The sequence below is a fragment of the Delphinus delphis genome, chromosome 3 (genome assembly GCF_949987515.2).
Source record: "Delphinus delphis chromosome 3, mDelDel1.2, whole genome shotgun sequence".
Taxonomy (NCBI): Eukaryota; Metazoa; Chordata; class Mammalia; order Artiodactyla; family Delphinidae; genus Delphinus; species Delphinus delphis.
The window spans coordinates 75,415,783-75,436,935 of NC_082685.1; the positions used below are offsets into that span (position 1 = coordinate 75,415,783).

Consider the following 21,153-nt stretch of genomic DNA (forward strand, 5'->3'; position numbering starts at 1 on the left):
CCTGCGCGTCCGGAGCTTGTGCTCCGGAACGGGAGAGGCCACAACAGTGAGAGGCCCAAGTACAGCAAAAAAAAAAAAAAAAAAAAGAATGAAATAATGACATTTGCAGCACCATGGATGGACCTAGAGATTATAAGAAGTGAAGTGGGGCTTCCCTGGTGGCGCAGTGGTTGAGAGTCCGCCTGCCGATGCAGGGGACACGGGTTCGTGCCCCGGTCTGAGAAGATCCCATATGCCGCGGAGCGGCTGGGCCCGTGAGCCATGGCCGCTGAGCCTGTGCGTCCGGAGCCTGTGCTCCGCAACGGGAGAGGCCACAACAGTGAGAGGTCCGCGTACCGCAAAAAAAAAGAAGTGAAGTAAGTCAGAAACAGAAAGATAAATACCATATAATATCACTTAAATGTGGAATCTAAAATATGGCATAAATGAACTTATCTACGAAACAGAAACAGACTCACAGACGTAGAGAACAGACTTGTGGTTGCCAAGAGGGAGGTGGGGTAGGGATTGGGACTTTGGGATTAGGGGATGCAAACTATTATACAGAGAATGGATAAACAACAAGGTCCTCAATCTATATTCAATATCATGTGATAAACCATATGAAAAATATGAAAAATAATGTATATAAATGAATACTTGAATCACTTTGCTGTACAGTAGAAATGAACACAACACTGTAAATCAACTATACTTCAATTTAAAAAACAACAACAACGAATTCCATGCCCAGCAGCATTGTCAAAAACAAGAGTTCTTAGCAGCAAACAATTAGGGAAGGTTAACATTTCAACTAGCCTGAGGCTGAGATACAGATTGGAACAAGGGCAGACCAGCCCCAAATTTAACCAGATCCAGGAACAAGACAACTAAAGGCGGCCTTGCTAATCAAGAATCACATACCCAGCAAAAGTAAAACTATGCTTTAAAAATGAAGATGAAATAAAGATATTCCAATATAAACAGAGTACATAATAAACATCTGTTGAATGAATCAATGACTGCAAAAGGCAATGTGAAACAAGGTGATATAAATGCCCTTCTTTACCCTGAAGCATGCAAAAATTACAAATGTTCTGTGACAATTTAAAAATTTGTCAGAACATTAAAACCTTTTACAGTCAGCTATAAATGTATAGGAAAATGAAAAAAAATAGTAAAAACAATACTTATTTAGTATACTGTAATTAGAAACAGTGAGAATTAAAGTGTTTTATTTCTTTGTAAGAAATTTATCAAGAGTACTTTGAACAGTGCTGGCCTTCTTCTAACTCAGGAATCAAAGCAAGCTTCTTTTCTAATCGTTAGCAAATCGTCATACTCCTTTCTAAGTTTGTATCAGCGTCCAACTTTTTACTCTTTGCACTTTCAATGTTGTGAAATATTACCCAGAGTTCTTTTAATGTGAAGTATTTTGCCAATTTCACTATCTCTGGGACATCTTCATCCTTTTGCCACACTTTCCTCATTTATGTTGATAAGCTGGCCTTTACTAATTGCCTCTGGCTGTACATCTAAAGTGTATCAAATGACAGCAATGTCAGTATTCCCAAAGTTAGCTATTTCTTCTATAACTTTACTTATATTTGATTTGAATTTCACTTCCAGTACTATCACTATCACTTTTCATTTTTCAGTTGCACTTTTATCTGTGTTAGCCAATTCCCTCTTCTGATTAGCCAGTTTTGTAAAATGTCACTTGAGTTTATTATGGGAGATAAGGAGGCAAGACAACCACATGCCTTTCTGTCTGTGTATGAACTGAATACTGAATAACAGGTACTAAATGACCAATCACTGACAGACTTTGAAAGAACTGTTGTGATTGGTCACTGATCATGAGGTGCATCTGTTATTTACATAGTGATTTGTGGACTGAATAGCTAGCAGGAAAGTTTGTACTTTATGCGATTACTCATATTTAATAAATTGTGGTAACTTTAAAATTGAACAGTGTTGTTGAGGGACTGATGTTATTTAACTAAAAACTGAAATCTGTGTATATCAGGACAATGCAGGACTGCCTGGAGTATAGAAAAGGAATTAGAGTATGGATGGCACTTTGACTTCTGGTAGTCTTGATTCCTTAATTACTATCAAGCATTAAGGTGCTAATAACCAATTTATCTTTTCATCTTACTAAGAACGTTGCTTTGTTTAAAATGCAAAGATCATAATTTATAAAAGAACTGCCTTAAAACCTGGTTGAAATATGTCCAAAATATTTTAGGGTATATTTTGTGATAATGTACCCTGATAAAATGAAAATTTTCTAAACCAGTGTGGAAAAATATTTGGAAACACCAACAATTACTTATTTTAAACAGTTTCATTTGTGTTTAACTACACAAATAATCATGTGGATAACACTTGTATTACCTTGGCAATGAAATAGTCCCAGATACTGAGCTCAGGTGGAATGAACTTCTCTTTAACTATCAGTGATTCCTGGCTTACTGGTGGTGAGGAAGAGGTCACTGAGGCAGATTCTCTGTAAGACATTTTTGATGGCCTAAAACGTTTGTTCTGTTTCTCTCCTTCTTCCACTAGTGAAGAAACTAACAAGAACAAAATAAAGTATTATAAAATAAGTACAATTTTCATTGTTCTGATTTCATCTATTTTTACATAAGACCTAAGGTTAACTACAAGTAAGTACATACACAAAACCGAGATTATTATGATAGTAAGGTAAGAAAATAGTGGAGGAAGTGAGACAAAAATCATCTTGTATAGTGATCTTTGTTTTTATCTCATCTTGTCCCTTACTCTCTGAATGTTGACTTATCTAAATTATCTACATCTTTCTATTTTGTTTTTTAAGAATATCATGGGGCGGCGGGGCGGGGGGGGGAAGAATACCATGGGATGTCAGTGGTAATTAAAGGCAACAACTCAGTTATGAGATTCTTCAGTAATCACTTGGCCTTTTATCTACTAAAAAACTACTACTAATTTTTCACTGAAAATATTAAAAAATTCAAACACCAAAACTACCTACTAAACTGATTCAGACTTTTAGAAATGGCTTGGAGGTAGAATTTTCTACTCAATGGAACAACAAAGAAGAGGGAGAAAATGCAATCTTTATTGTTTTAACTTCTAAACATTTAACAGTCAATATTCTCTTAGTATTTTACCTTAGAGTATTAAGGGCATTAGCAAAGAAAAACAAGTTATACAAATCTTTAATCAATACTAAGTCACTAGATGCAAATCACCAATAGAAAATCAAGGATCTCCTAGACATAGTCATGGTCTAAAAGATAGGTAAACAACCCCATATTAAGGCACACCAATATTCTTCTTTAATGGTTACAGCAAGAAGTCACTTACCTTCCAAAGGAATACAAGTATTTGTGTTTTAATACAATTTTGTTTTATTGCTTGAAGCTACTTAGCTTGCATAAACAGCATGCTCATGCATTATATCAAGCTACAGCCAAGCTGAGTCTAACAATAATTTAGTTACTTCAGAAAAAATGAAATAAAGATGAATAAAATTAGTATACAAAGGGATTGCTATAAAGTGGTATGTAATCATTCAAATGACTTTAAAAAGAACCATCATATTCAATGTGTAATTTTTTCTCTCTGATCTTATAAGCAATTGATAATCAACAATCATGTTTCTAATATATCTGTTGCATACATTTATATACATTATAAAACTTAAACAGTGGTTTTACCAAATTCTCATTGAGTAAAAAATTTAGAATATAAGGGTATTTTTTTAATCTGTCAAAAAAATTAATGCTATGCTTTAAAATAAATTTATCACTTGACAAATATTACTATTCTCCTTGTTTTGTTTTTAGATTATTAGAAGGCATGTGATGTGAACACAGACGTTTAGGGAAAAATAAAACTTACAATGCTAAATTCACAGATTTTACCAAGCTTGCTACGTCATAAAAAAGCAAAGTTTTTAAAGCAAAACATAAAAAAAATTTTTTAAGAGAGAAAAACATTTGCAAGTACAGTGTGTGAACCCAGATAATTGACATGAAAACAAGAAATTAACCACACTGAGGGGAAACATTTAAAATTACAGACTCAATTTCAGAAGTATAAAACTTCTTATTGAAACATTTCTGATGCACAAGGACAACAGGGGAAAAACGGCAAACAGGTTCACAGTACCGAATGTTATATTACCTGAAATGCTACAAATTAAAAGACCTTAGTGACACCTCCTAGCAAACAAGAAATGATTTGAAGCTTATCATTAGGGTAGATGCTCCCTCTTCTTTTCCCTCAAATTGCAGCAAGACCTAAGACAACTTTATGCTTATATCACGTTGGGTTCGAGTGGTCATGAAGCTGAGGGGCACCAAGAGAAACTGTGTAGCTGCTGGGTGCTTAACCATTTGTTTCTGAAAAAAGCTAATAATAAAATATCAAGAACTGTGTCACTCCTTGGATACAAACTGATTCTACTGTTCCATTATTAAGGTAGTAAATGGCTACTTTACTAGTAATAAAAGAAAAAAATCAGCATTAGGGAGAAATGAAAAGGAACTTGGATATAGATAGAGCTTATGAATTATAAGGGGCATTAAGAAGTTAGAATGTAGGTAAAGAAAAACTAAGGTATGCACAGGAATAACGACAATTCTTATACCTGCAAACATTATTATGAAACACAACAAAAATTCTTAAAATATTTTGTTTTGCTTTACAATATGCAATAAAAAGCAAAAGTATGGATTTCTCACTGTTAGCAGAAAAAAAAGTAGTTTTTCAAAAACTGCTATTGCTTATATGATCATCTACTTTAAAACTTAACCATAATAGAATAATTCAGAACTCCATGAACATTCACCCACGCTATAGTTTTAATTAATTAGAAAAAATAAATCCCTCATTAACATATGTAGGAATCACAAAGTAAATTTGATTAAAAAATAAAATACTGATTTATGTACCTTAACATTTTTGTTAAGAACTCTGACCTGCTGAGTTAAAGTCTAATAAAAATCATCTACCATTTTCTTATATTACAAAGCTTAAGTCATATTTAAATTTTATGTCACTAAAAGTACATTAAGTATATAATAGACATGTAGAAAGAAAAATTTAGTTCATAAGACCATTATTGCAAAGAAAATTAAAATCAGAATTTATACCAGAACAAGGAAAACAAATGGTAACTTTTAAAATATTCTCATAGTACTAAGTTTATGAAAACACTTTTTAAAAACATATTTTTAAGGGTTCTAAGCATGTATTTCATCTTCAATATACAATACATTGACACTGAATAGATGAATAGGTTGTCAGGAAAATGAAATATTCTAGACCTGTCAGTTTTCATTTGGCCATATTTAAACACTAGAAACTAAAAATATATCAATATATATAACAATTTTGGCTGAATTCAGATCAACTTTTCTAAAACGCATCATTTTATTCCCTTGGTCAACAATGTATACTGAATATTATCTAATTTAATTACACTCTTAAGACATCATGATTACATTCAACAGTAACTCAAACATACAGGGCTGCTTACTTACAACCTAAAATTTATCAAGCTGCTGTGCTGCTTTAGTTGGTGTGCTTTCAGAACAACATAATAATGCCTTCAAAAACTGAGATTTCAGAACTCTGCCTTATACTGAAAGCCACCCCTGCTTGTCCCTTTGTCTTGGTTGATTTTCTGTTCTCAGATTTTGTCTCTCCAACTGTCAGTTTATCTGCCTCATAGGACTGCTACTTCTAATTACTATTACTGCCTTTACTACCTAGTATCTTCACTTCTTCCCTTTATTCTGTTTTTCTATTTTTTTCTTTTTCTACTTGTTCCTTCACAAACTAAATCAACTTTAGAAACAGCAGACCTTTGGTTTCATCATTAAATGAGCGTACTCTTTTTTCTGGTTAGCAAACTGATAAATCATATCATTTATGTTTTCTGTACATGCTCCTTCAGTTACATCCATGATTGATTGCATTCAGAATTGTTTCTGGGTTCTTATAGACAGATGAGCATCACATAATCTATATGTGGCTATATCCAGCCCCATCACTAAGTAAACTTCATTTTTTAAGTATCCTGTATTATTTGGCTACCATGTCCCAACGCAAGAGGTTAAACATACAGATGCAGATAATTTTTTTCACTTTGATTATTTCGGATTCAGTAAGTCGTGAGATAGAGTTGATTATATGATATTTGTAACTACAAACAGCTATATCTGAGTGGTTAAACAAAGAACAACCTGGACTTTGAGTAAGGTTGTTTATGTATCTGTGCTCAGAAATGCTCCAGGAATTGTTGAAGTTGAGGCTTGCTGACTGGTTAGTAAAAATGTATTTTTAATTTTTTACAAGTATGTGGACATTCTATTTCAAGAATTTATCCCTTTATAACATGTTGTAATAACAAGATCACAGTCTTTAATCTCAGTAGACCTATAAATCGTACTCCCTCTCAGACTTTGAAATTTTTTCTAAAATGAATTCAAATACCTGAAGTTAAGTATATATTCCAACATGAGTTTCATAAGTTAGTCTTTTCTATTTTTATCCATATAAAAAATAAAGCACAGGAAATTACTCTTTAAAAATTAGAAAGGAGATGTTACAAAATTTAAAATATTGTTAAAAATTTTAAAGCCAAGATTATCACATATGGGCTAATAAAAAAAAGAAAACTTAAAGGCAGAAAGCATCATGAAGATTCTTTTCAGGTCAAAAGCTTGTTTCAGTCTTTAAATAAATACAGTACCTACAGTTACAACATTAGAAAGTTAGAAAAGGTAATACAATTGTTTAAAATACTTACTTTGCATGATACTATGAACACTTAGAAATCCAAAACCCTAATGGCTGGAATCATAATATGCAGAACATAAAGCAGCCTTATTTGAAATGTTTTTCCAGTCATTTCAAGCCATAGTCTGATTTATCATGATTAGCACTGACGTTTATTTATTTCTACACATTTAAAAATATGTTAAAGTCTAAGGAATAGAAAACATCAAAATGAAGAACTTAAAGCGTAATAAAAAAGCAGGGATGGTTTTCTAAAATGCTAATCATTGTTTTAAATCAAAAATATGACTTGATTAATGGAAAATTTTCAGTTTGCTAAGTGCCAAACAAAATAAAACTGGCCCACTGTACCCCAACCCTTCCAAAACAACACAAAGCAAGCTGAACTGTAAAAGCCTATTTCTAAAGCTAATATCTTGCCTGCAAGACTGGGAGGGCTATGAGAACTGATGGTTGAAAGAGCTTTGGAAAAGCCCACACATTCCATGGAGAATACCACTACCTGGTGGGGGCTAGGCATAGCAAAGTACCTTCCTGCCAAAGAAAGAAGAGAGATCTGATTTGGGATAGAACAAAAACCAACGTTACAGTACATTTCAAAACAAATGAAAATTTCAATAGTAAAAGATTTTAAATTACATTAGATAGTTCTAATCACTGGTGCATGAGTATCTTAAAGTTTGATAATTACACCAGAAACTTTATACTGCATATTTACCACAAAACTATTTGTTCATGCTTTAAGAAAATGGTCTGTAACAGAACTTTCTGTGAATGAATTAAAATGTAATTACATTTAACAAAGTTATCATTCAGATGAAAAAATAAAGCTGTAGCCTTAAAAAATAAAATAAAACAGTTTAAAAACTAACCAGGTAAAGCTTTTGAGCGTGTCTGTTCTTTGCTGGGAACATGTGCACCTCCACCAAATACAGCAGACCACATTTTTTCATTTAGAGGGTGGGCCACAATCCGAAACAGTTCGTTACTAGAATGTGTTGCCAAGCCATGGATGAAGAGACTAAGATACACTGCTGTGAGAATCTCACAGAGCAAGACTGTAAGCCCTGACTGGGCTTCCTCCCCAGAAGAATTCAAAAGTCGAATTAGAGAAGTTATTCCTAGGAGAAACAACAAACATAGCTACCATTAGCTATCATTGACAATAAATTAATAAATAATCAACATTTCCTAATTTTTGAAAAAAGTTACAGCATCAGGATTAAAATATTTTCTGCCATAGATTCATAGACTAGTAGAGGTTATTGCAGTTAATGCATAAATGTTGAGCTACTTGTTCAATTTAGACAAACGCTGGAAATCTGTAATCTGATTCAAATCTGATAGATAAAATTTCATTGCCATAACAAATGTTTTTCTATTATGACAAAAGCAAAATTATAAAAAGTGATATAACAAAATATTTGAGTTATTTTAGTATGATGATAAAGGAAAAACTAACATTACATAACTGGATAATTTCTAATAAGTGGTGAATAATAAACTGGTATCAATTCTAACAATAGTTAACAACAATGATTATCATACAACAAACCCAAGCCAAACCTACTTTTTCCTCATCTGATTAAATTCAATAAGGCTAAGAAAAACACTCACACATATATAAATTATTTATACCTGGCCACTGAGCTGGTGATGTATTGGGAGTTATGGCTTCATCTAAGCTTCCTGTTTTCAAAGAATGTCGATGGGGAAGCAGTACTGTCTGATACACCATTCCAGTAAACTGATTTGTTTGAAATGAACTAAGAAAAAAAAATTTAAATAATAACAATCTATAATGACCTACAATAACAACGATATAATAAAACAATAATAACATACAATGATCTAAAATGAATTTCACACGTAATACTTCCATGTTTTAGATCTATCATCTAGGGTACCTTAAATACAAAATTTTGTGTATTAGTTATACTGCTTTACACCTAAGTACTGTGCTTTATAGTCTAGTATTATAATAAAACAAAGTGTCCTTTAAATTTTCTAAATTAAAAACAGATATGATAGCTTTTAAATATATTTACTGTAAGACATAAAATATGTACAAATGAAAAAACTAAATCATTATTGACCACAAGTAGCAAGCTTATATATCAAAATTTAAAACAAGGTTACTGAGTTGAAAAAGTCAGTTTTGGTTCAATTTGATATTTAATGGCTATTCTACCCTACACTAGGGTAGGTTATATCAGGTATATGCACCAGATAACAGGTGTTTAATGAAACACATGGTTTCCGTCCTCATGCGATTTATAGTCTGGTGGGGGAATCAGACACAAATAATTTTATCATACTGTTTTTAAAGACAAAACCTATGCATACAGTGATATGAAAGCAAAAGGGAGGAGTGATTTCACACAGTTTGGGAATTCAGCATAAGCTTCTCTAATTAAATGGCACTTTAAGCTAAAACTAAATAAACTGATCAATGGACAAAATAAATTACAGCTTAACACAAACTATGAAATAAATACAATAGAAAAATGGTACGAAAAATTTGTTAAACCCTGTCAGTAGTTCCTATATCATATGTTAAATAAATGAATATAATATTTAAAAATAGCACACTTATTTGTTTAGATCTGTTCTAACTGGCAAGTTGTCTTAGTTCTAACAGTTTGATACATATGGAAATAGCTTCTCTTGCTTTACTTTCCATTTTCAAGATGGAAGAGTAACAAAAACCAAAAATCTCCCCTGCTAAAGTAAGCCTATGGAAATGATAAGAAACATAAAAATATGTTGATGAAAACAAAGCCATACTCAGTAATAAGAAAGTGAACTTTTGGAGGACCAAGGTCAAAGAAATCAAGTTGAAGCTACTATGGGAATACATAACCAGAGTAGTAAGCTGAGGTGACCCCTGGGAGAATTCAAACACATAAGATAAACAGATAATCAAAAATCAACACAAAGGAATGTTGACATCATGTAAGAGAAAACAAACTCAGCAACATACCTACACCTGAGGAAGCAAAGACTTACCAGAACATTAAGGAAAGTGGTTTATACTCAGAGATGTTAAAAAAAAATAAAACTAAAAAAAGAACAGTAAGTTATTTTTTTTTAAGTGGCTATTAAAATAAATAAAGAGGGCTTCCCTGGTGGCGCAGTGGTTGAGAGTCCGCCTGCCGATGCAGGGGACACGGGTTCGTGCCCCGGTCCGGGAGGATCCCACATGCCGCGGAGCGGCTAGGCCTGTGAGCCATGGCCGCTGAGCCTGCACGTCTGGAGCCTGTGCTCCGCAATGGGGGAGGCCACAGCAGTGAGAGGCCCGCATACCGCAAAAAAAAACAAAAAAAAACAGTAAAAAACAACAAAAAAAATAAATAAATAAAGAGATACTAAAATTGAAAATAGAATTTCTAAAACAAACTCAAATAGGCTAAATAAAAGATAGGACATTGCTGAAGAATGAATTAGTGTCTGGAAAATGAAGCTAGGATTTCTCCTGAAATGAAGCAAAAAATAAATAAAGAAATAATGAAAGGGATCATTTGAGAGGAAAGCTAAAAGAAAAATAAGAGGGACCCACAAGTTCCAATATCTGTCTCATATAAGGAAAGAGAAGAGAGAAGATAAAATATTTGAAGAAATAGAGTAAGGGAATTTCAAAGAACTAAAGAAAGATACAGACCCCCACACTGTCAAACAACATGTTTTGAAAGCCTAGATAAATTATCTAGGCTTTAAATTATTTAGGCTTTATTATCTTTATGTCCTAAGTGAAACCTTAGGACATAAAGAGAAAAATCATAATCAACTACTCTGTAAAATTTTTCTCAATTCCAAGTCAGTCACTCCCTCCTCTGTGCTCCCTGAGATTTTACTACCTATCATCTTATAGGACACATCATTTAAGTATGATGTCATGTTACATATCATTTATCATTTCACATGTTTGTCTCTAACTAGATTGACCTTAAGGAAGGAGACCTTATTCCAGCGTATATCACAATGTCTAGCATTAGACAGTGATCAATAAAAGGCTGCTAAATAAGTTATATTGTGAAGAGTTTACTTGAGATACATTTGCCATAAAGACGTATGCTAAAATTTCAAAGATGAAAAAAAAGGACTCAACACTTAAGCCATATGCTTTTTGCATTATTTAAGGTGGACTGCAGTACACAGTATTTCTAGAGCAAGAGCATACAAATTCTCAAACCTCATCAGTTACTGCAAACATTCTTAAATTTCACAAGATATTTACCTGTAGTTATGACTACCACAAAGGCACTGATAAATACAAGCAGAAAGTGAAGCTGCTAAAGTATGCATTACATATACCTGGAAAAAAAAAAACAACAGAGTTATAACTTTGAAAAATGTAGCTTTTTTTCAAGACCTAATATAATCAGCATTTTTAAAAAGATGAAAAAATGATTTTGCCCTTATATACTATTTCCTTTTTCTCCCTAATACTCATTTCTGCCTGAAAGGTCTTGTGACAAACAAATTAAAAACACACACACAAACAAACACACAAAACCTGAGGACTTTGGCAGAAATTATAAAACAGACACCTACTACCTAATTTGTTTTAAGGGCAAACGAGAACAGATGTTAGCTTATTCAGTAGTGCCATGAGCCATGCATTAAAAGCAAGCCCTCCAAGACTTAAACTGCTCCTTCTTCAACCAAAATATGAAGTCCAGCCTGGTAAATGACAGTTCACTTATGAACAGATCACTGAAGAATATGCTATCACACAGTCGAGTTACTACAGAAAACAATTTGAAGAGAGGGAAATTTTAGAGAAAGAAGGTATGAAAGACAGCAACTGAAAGGCAAATACGTGTACTGAGGAAGACAGGGCTCCAAACATGGCATGACAAGAGAAGTAACAGGAGTAGATCTGAGGATGAGGGAGAAGCTTAATCTAGGTAAGAAAGGAGGCTAGACTATTAAAAGACCAGGTTCTTGATCTAATTATAAGGTATGATACTCTTTGTGCATATTAAAATCTAATTGCTATTTTTCCTTCAATGATCAATAGACATGTGATATGAATTAAAATCAAGGACAACATCATATGAATGAAGACAGCGAAGACCACATACAACAGACTACAAAAACGATAATATTTTCTAGCTTCTCCAATCAAAAGGTGGAGTCTATTTCGCCACTTACTGAATTTGGGCTGAGACTTGCTTTGTGCAAGAGGACACGGCAGAAGTGATGTGTTATTTCTGAACCGAGTTCTCTAAAGGCCTTGCAAATTCTACTTTTGCTCTCTAAACCCCTGGAACCACTATATGAAATAATCCAAGTGAAATGGTTAATTTCATGTGTCCATTTAACTGGGCCAAGGGGTGCCCAGACGTTTGGTCAAACGTTATTATGGATGCGTCTGTTAGGGTAAATTTGGATGAGGTTAATATTTGAATTGGTAGACTGAGTAAAGACGATTGCCCTCCCGATTGTGAGCGGGCCTTATCCAATCAATCGAAGACCTGAATAGAACAAAAAAGCTGAGTATGAGGGAACTTCTGCCTGGCTGCACTGAGCTGGGACACTGGTCTTTTCCTACCTTGGGACTAGAACTGAAACATTGGCTCTTCTTGGGTCTCAGGCCTGCTGGAATTTGGACTGGAACTTACACTATTACCTATCCTGGTTCTCAGGCCTTTGTACTTAGACTGGACCTACACCATCTGTTTTCCTGGGTCTCCAACTTGCCAACTGAAGATCCTGAGACTTCTCGGCCTCCATAATTAAGTGAGCCAACTGCTTACAACAAGGCTCCTTCTATAAAAACACACGCACACACCCTACTGGCTCTATTTCTTTAGAGAACCCAGGCTAATTACTCTAGGCTTGCCTACTGGAGGATGAGACACATCCCAAAGTCTTTGGTCATCCCAAAGTTTCCTGTCAGCCTTGCAAACAGTCTGCCAACCACCAGAAATGTAAATAAGGCCATCCTAGGTCATCCAGAATCCAGTCAACCTGCCTGCTGACCAAAGACAAATGAAGGTATCCAGCTATCAGTCCAGTTGGCCCACAGAATCATGAGCAAAATAAATCATGGCTGTTTTAAGCTATTAATGTTTCAGGGTGGCTCTTAAGCAGCAAAAGCTGATACACCAGGGTTATGCTTATTATTTGCTTATTATTAAAGTTGAATATGGAATAAAGGTTGGTTAAAATCAGCACAATCTAAACAAAATTAAATTCCTAATTGTATAATATGCAATGTGGGCATTTATTCTACTGAGCAGTATAGGAAACAAAGTGACAAAATTAATTTATAAGGGTTAAGGTTATCCAGGAAGGTAAAACTGTAGGAGAGGCTACCACTAGACAAAAAGAAAATGGATGGCATGATATCACAGCCTGTGAGGTGGGGGAGAGAATCAAATGCAGACTATGAGGGAAAAAAAAAGAGATACTAGTACTTTTACATAATATTAAGTTTCTGTCTCTAAAAAAACCCCAGCTTTTTGGCTAAGTGTACTGCTGAAGATTTACTCATAAATGTGCATACACACTATTATGCTTACCAAAATGATGCAGTTAAATAAGACGAAGTAAAACTTTAAAACTGAAGTACCCTATTGGGTATAAGTAATACAAGTAAGATGAACTTGGCCTACAACCAAAAGTTTTCTTTGATCAAAACCAATATAAACTTGGCAATGAAACAATCACTATGCATAGGATGATATTTAAAATTGTTTATAAAAAGCCTTAACACTCATCTTTTAGTTTTATCATAGTATATAGGTAAATTAAATGTCTGAAACCAAGCATACTTACTTTATTGCTTTGGATATCAGGATGGGGTGGTGAATCAAAGTTTATTATGGCATGCAGAATATCATGTGTTAGATTACTAAGGTGCAATAACGGATTGGCAACTACTGTTTTGGCACTGGCTGTACAAGCAAAGAGGAGAGGTACTGAGGTTTGTTCTGAAAGAGGGCTAGGAAATATTGGTTCTGCTGTTTCCTTAAAAAACAAAGGGAAAAAAGGTTAATCAACTATTTATAGTTATAATCCATTAAGTAATTCAGGGTCTCTTTGAAAAACTTCAGAACAATTAAAAATTAAAAGCATAACAAACTTTTACAGAGTTAGAAGGGACGATCAACCTTCCACCAATTATAATGAAAACTGATGGGACAATACGCTTGTATCATCATCTCACAAGGCATTCGTATAAGAATGTTTAATATGAATTAAGCAGATCACAGGGTCTGATATCAAACTGTCCTTAAACCACAATGCATTCACAACTCTAGAAATCCATAATATGAAGCACCACACAAAAAGCAGAATTCCTTAAAGCAACCATAATTAAGAAAATCAACAATTTTAACATTTTAAAACTAAAAAAGCAATCTCAAAAACTGTTTTTCATACAAGTAGTATTTTGACTGGTTACCATGTAAGTTACATACCTGTTGAGATTCTTGTAAAAGCAAAATCAATTCCATTCTCACAGATGCAAGACCCCCACCATGGGATCCATGCAGTATGCAGTAACTAAGAAACATCCTCAAGAGTGACTGATATTTCAAAAGCCACTGTCTTTTTTCCTGAAAATTTTCTCTCAGTTGTTTCACTTTTGTTTGATGAAGCAAATCTTCAGCATCTTCATTTAATCCAAATGCATCTCCATTTTTACTAAATGCAGACTGTAATTCTTCAGGATCTGAACAATAGTCGCAAGTTCTCTGAAGGGCTATCACCTCTTTTTCAAGCCAGTGGTACAGCTGGTATCGCAATTTTCCACCATCTATTTCATATCCAGTAGATAAAGTACGAAGTTCTACCGTGAGAATCTTTAAACATGCTCTAAATTTTAACTGAACTGCAATGATATCTTCTGATGGATTTAAAATGTCATGTTCATCTAGTGTGCTGAGAGAGTCTGTGTACTTAGAACTTGTTTCATCTATTTTTTCCCCTACTTTTCTCTGTAAAGGTTTTAGTTCTTTCATTGAAACAGGGAGATCCTCATTTTCTTCATCGTTATCACTGTCCCATTTTAATTCTAAAGAGTCATCCTGAAATACAATACTTGGTTGGCTCCAGTCAAAAGAAAGAGTGGAATTTGACTGCTTCTCTGAGGAACCCTCTGAAGAAGATCCAAAACCATTCATCAGTGACTGTGACCAATCAATAGCAGAAGACTTATCTTCCCTTGCATCCAATTTGAATGGAGAAGAAGGAGAACAGACTTTACTAGTATCCAGAAAACTAGATGTTCTACAAAAAGGTTTCGTTTTTTTGATGACTTTTGGCATCTTTGATAATACTTCCAAAGCCAACATAGGGCAGCCAGCTTTTAAATGAGCACTGGCAGTAGTAAAAAATAATCTTCTTTCACTTAAATTAATTGTTCCTGCCAGTCCACTTTTTCCTGTTAAACTCATGTGTGCGGAAAACGCATCAGATGATCCAAAATGACGTCTCAGCAAAAGAGGATGTGTTCTTAGATAATTGTAGAAATTAAAAACGGCAGGATTGCAGGCTGACATCATGACTTGATCTGAAAGTAAATTCATTTTATGAGCCAAGAAAAATTCTTCAAGGCTTGTACTGTAGCCCTTTTTCTCTACCATGGCACCTTTATCTACCTGGTCTTCTAAGAAAAATTTAAGAGACCAAACTAATACATAGCACTGAATAGACAGGAACACAGTTGTAATGAAAGCGTTCTAACATAGTAGGAAAACAAAGATTATGCTGATTTCACATCTCTTCAGGAAACAATCTAAGACATTTTAAAACATCCAGTTACACACTTAGTTCTTTTTCTCCTACTTTCCTGGACACTTCATCTCAGTCCGTCTGCTTTGCTAGATCTTCCTCATCTCTACTTTTAAATGCTGAGTGTCCTAGAGTTCAGTACTTGACCTCCTTTCTATCTACACTCCTTGAGTTAACTCCTGCAGTCCCACGGCTTTAAATACCATCTATATGTGATAACGTGCACATCTCTATTTCTAGTAGCAATTTCACCCTGTAAACCTAGAATGCTATATCCAAAGGCCTACATTACGTTTCCATTTACATGTACATATTCTTGCCTCAAGGCCTTTTTATTTACTGTGCCCTTGGCCTAAAAACCAGATACCTGCACTGACTGATTACTCACTCATTTCAATTAGGTCTCATCTCAAAGGTTACCTTATCTGAGAAGTCTTTTCTATCTAAAGCAACACTCTCCAAACTCTGCTCCTAGCCTTCCCCCTATCACTTATCTATTGCTCAAACTAAAAACCCAGGAGTTAAACTTCACTCTCATTCCCTTCATATTCCATATCCAATTCAGTCCTATCTAGTCAACCTTAAAATTATAGTTGAAATCCAACCACTTCTATTTCCCTGTTTATCACTATTTTCTTCAAAACATTTATATTCAAACGTTGAAAACATCTATGTTCAATAAGAAAATCCAAAGTCCTTGGTTTTCAAAGGATTTAGCTTCCTGGTGGGGGGGGAAATAAAAAATAAAAAACTGTATACATAACTCTGTCTCCCCAACTAAACCATAAAGTCTTAGACCATGTACGTCTTCAATTTGCTCTGCATTATCCTTAGCACCCAACAGTGTGCTCTGAACCTGACGAACACTAATAAAACTCTTAAACATTAACATCTTAGAAGTATAGCTTACCATCATCCTCTCTGATAGGTTGCTTTATTAATGTTTCCAGAGCACTACTATAATCTTCTAAAATCCAATATGCCATACTCCGAAGAAAAGGATCATAATGCATATTTATATTCAACAAATTGAGTTCATTGAGTTCAATTCCCAAAACTTTTTTACGTAAAATAGATTTATATGTTGCAGATGTATCAAATTCAGACTCATAGAGTCTTGCTATTACAAGAGCCAACTGAATGTCATTCAGTTTCTCAAGACATACCTTCAAAAACAAGAAATATTGTTTATAAATAAGGGTATCTTTCATTTTAAGGTAAACTCAATTAACTCACTAATAACTAGATGAACACAAAACTTTATTAATATCTGAAAATAGTGAACAAGGACAATAAACAAAACATATGCTGCTTGCTTCAGCAAATCTACTTGACAACATTTATGTTAATTTATCTGGCAGTACTAAATACATATTTGCAAAAAGAATTAGCCTAATGAAAAACCACTAAATAATTGCTAAAATGACACGCTTTGTTTTATTCTTGAGCTTTTACCCTTCCCCATCCACCTCAGCAGACTATGTTTCCAAATCAAAAAGATGTTTTGAATCACTTGTATGAAACTCTGAGCAAAAGGGCAATTTGAAACAGAAATGTTATATTTTAAATATTTATAACTTTTTGTAAGGTTTACTTAGAAATAATTAGCTAAAAATTTCCTAAGGTTTGTCAACTAACACAGAGCCAAATATACGTCCGAATGTGTTTAAAGTGACAGGACAAATATTTTATTTTTTAACTGTTCATAAATATTTTTAAGAGTCAGATCAACTACCTATCTCTACCAACCAACAGAACCTGGTTAATTTTAATTCTGTATAAATATCATTCAAGCTAAATGACAAAATTTTAAAGTCACCATTAAATATTACCAGTTAGGCATTAAGCCTTTAGGCATTAAGCCTTTAGACATTAAGCCTTGTGTTAGTTCCACTATACTTGAGTTGAAATTAAAAAACAAAATTGAAACCATGAAGAGCTTAAAAGGATGACAATGCTATTTTTAAAAAAATTCATTCATTACCTCAATTGCATCTCTGAGGCAACCAGCTAAAAGAAAAAATGCTGCTGAATGTTCAAATCTTTGTTTTCCTAACAAAGAAAAAGCATTCTTTAAAGCTGCTTTACGCCATCTCTCATCCTCAAAATTGTGCCCAAAAAACTGTGTCATCTTGGAATCTTTTTGGGATCTATAAAGAAAAAAGTTTGAAAATTTCGGAACATAATGCTTCTACATCAAAACCAATTGTTATGAAGTTAGCCACTTAAAAGTTAAGACTCAAAAGAAACATTTACCAGTTCATAAATTACTATACATCTGCTGCTTTTCTGAGCAAAAATAGCATTTATGGTAAACATTTACTTTTCCATATAAATTTCAGAGATTATTGAAAACATTCTTTCAAACTACGAAGAAACTACATTAACAGCACTGTGAAAAATTATTTTTAAATCTATACAAATATATAATTTACATTAACTTCTGTGCTATTTTACCATTTAAACTTAATCAACTAACTGCCTTTAGCCCCACTGCCCACCTGAAGATGACTTTGATGATAAAAATCCAAGGAATTTGTCCCGAAGCAAAACAATCCTAAAAGATCTAGTCTCTTACAACTGATTGATACCATGATTTTCCCCCAAAGGTTGCTGATCATATGGATATATCTAGAACTGAACCCCAAACGAATAATGAACTATTTATGGCGATCACGCTCACCAAGTCTAGCTGAGAACAAGTGAAAGAGAAAAATTCTAAATGACTCTAGCTCAAGAATGGGGTCAGGGCCCTTAGAAAGAGGGTGGTTTGGAAGAATAGCCTGGTCCAAGAGCTCCTTGATAGGGCAGAGGGTAGATGTATCTTCAAAGCTCCACCAATTCATCTTCTTCCCCATTCCAGATAAAGTTTCTGGTTTAGTTTTTGTTCTACAGGAGCATCATGAGAAGTTCTTAAAATAAGCAAAAAAAAAATGTTTTTCTGGACTGATAAACCTAAAAAACGCTAATGTGACCTCATCAAGATTCTTCTGCTCTGTAACCTGGGCTTCTTTCACATGAAATCTCTTAAATACAAAAATAACTAAGAATCCACATGAATCACACTAACAAGAACAAGAAATCTTTACTTCATACTCTATGGAAAGTTTTTCATTTTGAAGCAGTTTTTTCACCTACCTATATAATCCCCAAATCACAGCTTTCTTTTTCATTGCAAGGTAAAAAATGGCAGCATCTAAAGGATCATTCTTTTTATAAAAGGCTGCTTTGGCTACCTATAATTAGAAAATATTGGTCAAAATTTCACGGTAACAGTTTTTAATTAAATAGACAAATACTTTCCTTCATATACGAGACTGTCATACATTCTCTACTTAAATGTTCAATAAACTAAAAAATATGTGTATGAACACACGCATGTATATGTAAATTTATTAATTTATTTTATAATTACAAAAGTAATCATGGTGGTGGGCTCCAAGATTACAGAGATGGAAACAGGACTACACTTGTCATTGCAAGCTCTTCTGTACTGTTTTATTTTCCTAAATGTGTATATATATTATTTTGTGTATATCAATAAAAAATGCTAATATATCAACTAGCAATTTAAGAATTAGAATATAAATTGTTAAAAATTATGCTATTTTGAAATATAAAGACTATTTAAAAGCATTTTACTGCTAAAAAAAAGAGTAACAGGAGAGGAAATATGGAATATCATGTAAATAAACATGCAATATATATTAATTCATTTTTACACCAAAATAAAACACTCACCTTTTCTATGCATTTGCGTAAGATGCGGGTATTCCGGACCCACCACCCCACACCCATAGCTCTAAGTTCAGACCATGTGGGATCATCTTTCTGCATTGCTGGCAACATGTTCAGCAGTTCTTCTTCTGCTACTGAATGAAAGGCCCAGGCAAAATGACTACTAGACAGGCCTGAAGAAACATCAAAAATAATGTTTATAAGAAAATAAATATGATTATATAATGATGATCAGAAATGTGTGTTCCATAGTTGCAATAAAAATGCCTAAAAGTTTATATAAGACTCCCAGAGTTATAACTGTTTGGGGTTGGAGGGAACATGGGTCTTTTTTCTTGCTTCTCCAAGTAACTCAATCATCACATCAATATTTTCTACAATGAGCATATATTTTCTATAATTAAAATATAGTTTTTTAAAAAGATAAGGAAAAACGCTTATGGGCAAATGCCACTGTGCTGAGTCTTTCTATTCTCTAGTATGTCTGACATCCTTTGGTCAACATTTGTTGTGTGGATTTAATTCCATGGAATCAAAAAAGCACCAAGGAGACAGTACAGCTGGTGAACAGAACTTAAGACTGCAAAAACTCTGGAATCAGAATGCATAAATTAAATTCTAGCTCCACCCTAACTAACTATATAACTTTGGGCAAGGTACTTAACCTCTTGATTCCTCAATTTTCTTATTTACAAAATGTGAATAATCATGGCACCTACCTCATTACATTGTTGTGAGGATTAAAAGAAATAATATAGTTAAAGCATCTGGGATAGTACCTAGCACATAATAACTTTTATTACCCCATAATCACTATATTAATAAGATACTTTTATATTTATAAAGCATCATTTACATTAGCAAGTCTCTCAACCTACTGGTCCACACATGTGGGGTTTATCGTTCAGCTTTTTTTTTTTTTTTTTTTTTTGTGGTACGCAGTCCTCTCACTGCTGTGGCCTCTCCCGCTGTGGAGCACAGGCTCCGGATGCGCAGGCTCAGCGGCCATGGCTCACGGGCCCAGCCACTCCGCAGCATGTGGGATCTTCCCGGACCAGGGCACGAACCCGTGTCCCCTGCATCAGCAGGCGGACTCTCAACCACTGCGCCACCAGGGGAGCCCTCTCCAGTATTTTTATGCAAAGAGGATGAGATGAAAGCAAACATTTTTAACATAAATTAAGGCAATTCAGAATGTGTCAAATTTGTTGGCATTATCATATCTGGGCAAAAACAAACTTAAATGTTCTTAAGTCTCTCTTCTACTCGTCTTACTTCCTTTTACTAGATTATTGCCAAAATCACCTTGGTGAAGGAGTTGAGCTCGATAAGCTGGAAGAGAAGTTGTAAGAAAAGTATGAAGTCGAACAGCCAAAAGAAATTTTAAGCCACATTCATCAAGAGTTTCTCCACCTATAAAAAAGAAAAAAAAAGGTATTTTTACTTGTAAAAACCCATTTCATTAGCAAAACACAAGTAAATGCTAATAATTCTGGCAAGCAGGGTATGTCACAGCACCAAATACAGGGACAAAACATTGTGTGAAACTGACAAAAGTTTTCAGTCTAAATATTATCTAGTATTTCTTTTTCCTATATAATTATACATTACAGAAAAAAGTTGTATCATTAAATAATTGAAAAAATAATAAAGAAGAGAATGAATTGACTCAGGATCTCTGACATATTTTTAATAATAATCTCCTCTGACATGAATATTTTAATTTAAATGTGACTCAATTTTAAAATAGTTTAACCTTCCCTGTAATATTATCCATACTGATTCAAGTCACATACCCATTCCAATAACTGCTAACACTGGAAGAAATGGCTATATGGTAAGGGAGCCTGATTTTTACTTTAAATGAATAAAAACATAAAACACTTGTAA

At 33.9% G+C, this 21,153-nt stretch overlaps 1 protein-coding gene across 3 annotated transcripts in view; it reads right to left on the minus strand.

The window, feature by feature from the left end:
* DMXL1 (Dmx like 1) overlaps positions 1-21,153 on the minus strand; it is a 134,193-nt gene that overhangs the window by 53,417 nt on the left and 59,623 nt on the right. For 2 of the 3 annotated variants that reach the window (XM_060008983.2, XM_060008982.2), the window contains exons 19-29: positions 20,569-20,676; positions 19,267-19,436; positions 18,664-18,761; positions 17,510-17,675; positions 16,436-16,691; positions 14,211-15,304; positions 13,567-13,758; positions 11,018-11,094; positions 8,419-8,546; positions 7,653-7,901; positions 2,380-2,558 (exon numbers count right to left, since the gene is read on the minus strand). In XM_060008983.2, the coding sequence (XP_059864966.1) occupies positions 2,380-2,558; positions 7,653-7,901; positions 8,419-8,546; positions 11,018-11,094; positions 13,567-13,758; positions 14,211-15,304; positions 16,436-16,691; positions 17,510-17,675; positions 18,664-18,761; positions 19,267-19,436; positions 20,569-20,676 (2,717 nt within the window). Of the gene's footprint in view, positions 1-2,379; positions 2,559-7,200; positions 7,315-7,652; positions 7,902-8,418; positions 8,547-11,017; positions 11,095-13,566; positions 13,759-14,210; positions 15,305-16,435; positions 16,692-17,509; positions 17,676-18,663; positions 18,762-19,266; positions 19,437-20,568; positions 20,677-21,153 lie in introns of all 3 variants that reach the window. The other variant, XM_060008984.2, reaches the window with a different exon arrangement.